Source organism: Rhinopithecus roxellana, chromosome 13, assembly GCF_007565055.1.
Source record: "Rhinopithecus roxellana isolate Shanxi Qingling chromosome 13, ASM756505v1, whole genome shotgun sequence".
In the NCBI taxonomy this organism is placed as follows: domain Eukaryota; kingdom Metazoa; phylum Chordata; class Mammalia; order Primates; family Cercopithecidae; genus Rhinopithecus; species Rhinopithecus roxellana.
Window position 1 is genome coordinate 79,847,989 of NC_044561.1, and position 6,000 is coordinate 79,853,988.

General features: G+C 49.0%; 1 protein-coding gene across 1 annotated transcript; it reads right to left on the reverse strand.

Annotated features, from left to right (window-relative positions):
- Window positions 1-1,345: 1,345 nt before the first annotated feature.
- On the reverse strand, window positions 1,346-5,382 carry NXT1 (nuclear transport factor 2 like export factor 1). Its single transcript, XM_010369090.1, has 2 exons — window positions 5,057-5,382; window positions 1,346-2,135 (listed from the first exon to the last, which is right to left on the reverse strand). The coding sequence occupies exon 2, from the start codon at window positions 2,072-2,074 to the stop codon at window positions 1,652-1,654; it is 423 nt and encodes a 140-aa protein (XP_010367392.1). The 5' UTR covers window positions 2,075-2,135; window positions 5,057-5,382; the 3' UTR covers window positions 1,346-1,651.
- Between the last annotated feature and the right edge of the window lie 618 nt (window positions 5,383-6,000).

Sequence of the window (6,000 nt, forward strand, 5' to 3'; positions counted from 1 at the left end):
TTATTTCTCATTTAAAAATAAGTCTTAGGTTGAGTGAGCTGGGGCTATTTTGGTGTTTCCACATGGTACCTAGGCTCCTTTTAGCTTAGCACTATCCTACCTCTAGGGTATAGCTGCGCTGTTCTCTTGGCCAAGACTGAGCCCGAGCCTGTGGTCAGGCCAGCATAACCTTTCCAAGCAGCAGGAGAGAGGGGGGAAGAAAGAAGGGTCTGTTGAAGGAAAATTCCCACAAGTTCAGTCCTTCTATTTCATTGGCCAGAACTTAATCACATGTCAGGCCTAGCTACAAAGTGTATGAGAAAGTCAAGTATTTAAGATGGGTCTCTTGTCTCTCAAAACACTGGCCTTCAGATCATAGAGAAGGGAAGGGGTGTCAAGAGGAAACAGCTACCCATGTCACTGTGCTCATCAGAATTCTTACCCTTCTCAAAATTTCCCATTCCAGTATCTTGACTACCCTATCCCAAACCTAGCACACTCTTACCAGACAACTGGGGAAGCTGCAGCATGGCAGGCACATCATCTATTGGTCCAACTTCTACAGGGTTTTCTGTTCTTTACATTGGAGAAATGCAATTGGATTTGGCCTTTAGGATCAGTAAAAGCAGCTTCTAGTTCTGATGTCCTCCATCAGTTTCAGTGCTTCTTCCTCTCAGAATCAGTACTGATTCACTTTCTCTTTATGAATGAGTTTAATATAGTGGCTTCATTTAAAAGCAATTATTAGCTAACTCTAGTATTTCATCTATTCTCATCAATTCTCAGCTAAGGTGCTAAGATAGGGCCCAGTCATCTGTTAGGTGATTCTGCTACATCCTAAGGTGATGTATCCTAAAAGACAATTAGGGTGCTTTTAAAAACTGCCCATGCCCAGCCCTACCCTCAAAGGTTCAGGCAAACAATTAACCAGTGTGGATTGCATGTGCCTGCAATCCCAGCTATGCAGGAGGCTGAGGCACAAGAATTATTTGAACCCGGGAGATGGAGGTTGCAGTGAGCCAAGATTATGCCACTGCACTCCAGTCTGGGTGACAGAGCAAGACCCTGTCTCAAAAACAAAAACAAAAACAAACAAAAAACCCCTATCCACCACCACACACACAGATTCAAGCATGCTTGGGTCTGCAGTATGGCCTTGGCATAGGTAATTTTCAGTGTCCCAAGGGATTCTAGTGTGCATGGGGTTGTGAATCACAGTTCCAGGTGGGTCAACTGTGTGCATACCGGTGCCTGGGGTAGGTACTAAGCCCTGATCCTCACCCCTGTGCGGGTGCTTCCTATTATGCTTTCTGCCTTTGGCCCTCCTCCTCCCTCAAAACCTGGTCAAACACATCAGACGGGGGGAAAGAAGCAACATGTGTATTATTAAATTATTTGTCAGAATTTCCAGAATCAGAGTCTCTACTGGGCAAGTAGAAAAATAGAAAAGTTTACTACTTTGAAAAGGAAACTATCACAAACAAGTATATATTCAGGAAAGGGACTCCTAGAACTTGAGCAACAAAAAAAGAGTTCAACCTCAGCACAGTGGAGTCTGCAGTGTCTCCGTAACAACAGAAATGAACTTGTGTTCCTCACATCCTTGAGAGTTGAGGTTTGCATTTCTCTACAGAGCTAGGGCTGAATGAAGCAGAGACCTCTGCCACCCCCACTAGCTGGCCCAATCCTGGAAGCGGAAGCAGTCACTTGCAATCTTCCACACTGTGTTGCTGGGTGAGGCCTGGGCGGTCAGGATGAAGTTCTGGTTGAAGTCCCGTTGTTTGTTCCCCTCAAACTTCACTGATCCACAGATCACAACAAGGACTGTGGTCTGGCTCGGTGTGGCTTCATCATGTACAGGCTGGCAGTCTACCACACTGATTTGGAACTCGCTGGAAGGCAGCATTTCAAAAAACTCACTCAAGGATTCTTGTCCTGAAACAGCATTGCCATTCCAGACCAGGGTGGCTGTGCCCATGTACAGGCGGGAGAGCAAACGCCGCCGCTTATCCATGGTGGTGTAGTAGACGTTGACAAACTCCTCAGCAGCTCTGCAGGCCTGATCCACGTAGGTCTTGAAATCCACAGATGCCATTTCTGGTTCTATGGAAGAAGGGCTCCACCAGGGTATTTCCTCTGCCTTGGGGAATCAGGGGCTGCAGGGAAGTAAGGTTGAAGAGAACCCATGTGAATGTCAAAGTTCATTCTGCCCTGACAATGGAACATTCCTCCTTTTCTATTACTGGCAAAATAGTTACAGACTGCAGAACAATGACTGTAGGCTCAAATAGTACCCAACGCCTAAATGCCTAATTTTACTAAGCCTCAGTTTGCTCATTGTTAAGATGGGAGTACCACTGTGGCAAACTGAGACAGTATACATTGTGTTTAGTTAAAAACATTTAGTTATAGTCAGCCCTCCATATCTGAGGGTTTTGCATCCACAGATTCAAGCAACCTCAGGGCGAAACCTGCAAATATATTGGGCTGACTGTGCTATGCCATTTTGTTTTTGTTTTTGAGATTGAGTCTCACTCTGTCACCCAGGCTGGAGTGCAGTGACGCGATCTCGGCTCACTGCAATCCCCCACCTCCCAGGTTCAAGCGATTCTCTTGCCTCAGCCTCCCAAGTAGCTGGGACTACAGGTGCCCGCCACCACGCCTGGCTAATTTTTGTATTTTTAGTAAAGACAGGGTTTCGCCATGTTGGCCAGTCTGGTCTCAAATTCCTGACCTCAGGTGATCTGCCTGCCTCAGCCTCCCAAAGTGCTGGGATTACAGTCATGAGCCACCGTGCCCGGCCTTAACACCATTTTATATCAAGGACTTGGAGCATCAGCAGATTTGGTCTGTTGCAGGGGTAGGGGGCCTGCTGGAATCAACTCCCAGAAGATGAGGAGGGCTGACTGGACCATTAATTTTTTAAATCACACTTTATAAAATAGAGTACATTTGACTATGGAAGGCCACTCTTTCCTGAATGCTTGCAACAGACATGACTGCCCCTTGGTAAAGACAGTGGACCATGTTGAAGGGAAGAGTAGTCACTGGCTCAATAAAGGCCAACCAAACCAATGAAATGCTCGTCAGCTGCTGAGTCCGGGAAAGTCTATCATGAGCTCATTCAAGAGGAACTAGGAGGGCAGAGAAGGCAGGTTTCTTAAGGGGGTAGAAACACAAATGACATGAGGATAGAACCAAAATGGCAACCATAATCCCCATGGTAAGCTGGAAGCAGCAAACCTCTTGGGTGAGTGGGGATTAGAAGCGAGTTCACCCAGCTTACGCAGGTACTAATATCCACCAGATAAGTCCTGTGGAGCCACAGTACCTCCACAGAAAGACATGTTAAATTTCAAAGTTCTTGGGTGTGTGGGCACAGAATATGTACTATAGCTGAAATGTCACATTGTCCCCCCAATAAAAAAGTACAAAAGCATAAAAAAAATTGACATTTACTTTTTTCAGGGTACAGGTACAACTGTTATGTTCTTTTCTCCATAATTAAAATATTTCACTTAAAATAGAGGACATTACTAAAATACTGGATTACTAAAATAGAGGACATTACTAAAATAGTTTATACTTACAAACTTAAATAGTGAATTTTTTTTTTCATTTCAAAAAAAGACCTTCTTTTTTAAAATGATTAGCTTATGAATTTGATAAAACATTCCACATAGGGCTGGAAAGAGCCAGGTTCTTATAACGGCTGCAAAGGTGGTGCATTGCCTCTGGTAAAGGGCTGGCTGGGAGGGAAGCTGTCCTAAAAATGAGCAGTTAAGAGCCAATTTCAGACGTGGGTCTTTCCACGCCCTCCACAGACCTCAAAGTGAAGCCTCAACTGTACTCTGAACTAAGTACAGTGGTCCCTCGGTATTTGTGAGGAACTGGATTCAGGACCCCAAGGATACCAACACCTGCAGATGCTCAAGTCCCTGATAAAGCGGTTTACTGTTTGATACAACCTATGCGCAGCATCCTCCTATATACCTTAATCACCTGTAGGTAACTTATAACACCTAATACAATGTAGATGGGATGTAAATAGTTGTTATACTGTATAGTTTAGGAAATAATGACAAGAAAAAAAAAGCCTCTACATGTTCAGTACAAACGCATTTTTCTTTTTTGAAGAGTATTTCTGAATTGAGGTTGGTTGAATCCACCCCAGGCGGAACCCACGAAGAAGAAGCGCTGTGTTTGTTAAGAGTTTCACATATATTACCTCATTTAAATGTCACCACAAATGGATGAAAAAGGTATTACTATAACAATTTTACAAATGAGAAAAGGGAAACCTAGGGCTGGATCAAGGTAATGACGGTTAAGAACATTCCTGATCTATCATTTACAAGACTAGACTGAGGGCTGAAACTTTGTCAAGACGATGCTGTCCTTTTACTCGCGTAAGCAAGTCTCCATGAGGACAACTCCAGGACTGCCGGAGTGGGAATTTTCCCTCAGGGACCCCATTTCTCTTTGGCTGGAATTCCCGATCTCCACCTCACTCCTCTTCCCTCCATGGCACCAGTCTCCCCATCATCTCAGAAATGCTCCTCTTCTCCGCCCCTGGCTGTCCTTCCAAACACAATCTAACAACTGGCCACGCCCCCACACTCCATAGAAGGACCATCTCCACTTTTGGTTCTCAGTTACCTAGGGGGCCGTCAGCCCCGCTGCGTCAAATCAGAAAAAGAACCAGACCTTGAGGACTGGAGTAAGAGGCTGTGAAGACGGCCGCCTCCTCCCACGGCCCGCACCGTCGAGTGTCCGGAGCTGGACGGGAGAAGCTGCCACAGAGGCATGGCCTTATTTCCTGCGAGTCGCCTTTAATTCAAACCTAGACAGACGCACGCCCTGCCCGGCCCTCCTCAGACCCGAGAGCTGCTCTGTGAGGGGACGCGCCTCTCCTCATTGAAGGGAATTCGCTGCCACGCGTTTTGCACAGTAGAGAGGCAACTCTACCACGTGGACAAAGGTACAGCCGTGTCTTATTCCCGACAATGGAGGAGGGCGTGGGGTATGCACGAGGGGCTGTTTCAGGGGTCAGACCGCCGGGGGGACTGCAACCTACCTGCGCGGCGACGTCCAGGGTCAGCGCGGGCCGCGGCGCCCACTGTCGGGATGCCCCCCGCGCGGGCCGCAGCTCCACCGAGGGGCCGGCCGCGGAGGTCACAGGGTGGGCCCACCGAGGCCTCGGGTAGGGGCACGGGAAGAGCCGCCTTTCTTCCCTCCTCTTCCTTCTTGGAGGCTTACTCTGGGTCACCGGGGCCCCACAGCCTGGGGACTTTCCGGTGCAGTTCCGCGGCTTCCCGCGCGCGGCCAGCCGGGCTCCGCGCAGACGGGAGCGCTCCGGCCCCGCCCTCTCCCGCATTCCCGTGACGGGCAGCGAGGTTAGCCAGTGGGACTGCGAGCCGGAAGGCTAACTCCACCCATGTGTGGCCTATAAGAGATGATAGCTTCCGGGAGTGTCACCTTCCCAGAAACCCCGGCAAATCCGTCCTCGAGTTTTCATTGGTCCAACCGGGTCACAGACCCGGCCCGTCTGGTTAGGTGGGATCCCTGATTGGGCCAAACCTCTCAGGTCCCGCCCCTAGAACCTCGCTTTTCTTTCCGCTGCGCGGAGGACGCTTGGCTGGAGAGGGAGGGGAAGTTGTGTAGGGTCGGGTGAAGTGCGTTACCCTAGTCCCGCATGCCCTTGTATTGGAGTGATTTCAGTTAAAAGGCTCGTGAAACGTCACTACTCGATGCAGTCACGGCCAGCAGCAGCTCCCTGACCCCGCCGAGGCCTTTCCGTCCGGCAACATGTGAGGCGTCGCGATGCTTGAGGCTACAGCGAGGGCAACGTCGGCCGCGCCCTGTGGCATGCGCGTGGTGGAGTCCGATCGCGCTCCTTAGGAGCTTAAGCCACTTAGAGGCGGTGTGCTGGTGGACACGGAGGAAGCCAGTTTTAGTCAGATGGGAAATGTAGCTAAAAGTGGGAGGAGACTGGGGCGAGGGTGGGACGTGGGTGAGGCG

Excerpts from the sequence above, each read along its gene's own strand:
- NXT1 (XM_010369090.1), bottom strand. The coding sequence starts at position 2,074 with ATGGCATCTGTGGATTTCAAGACCTACGTGGATCAGGCCTGCAGAGCT.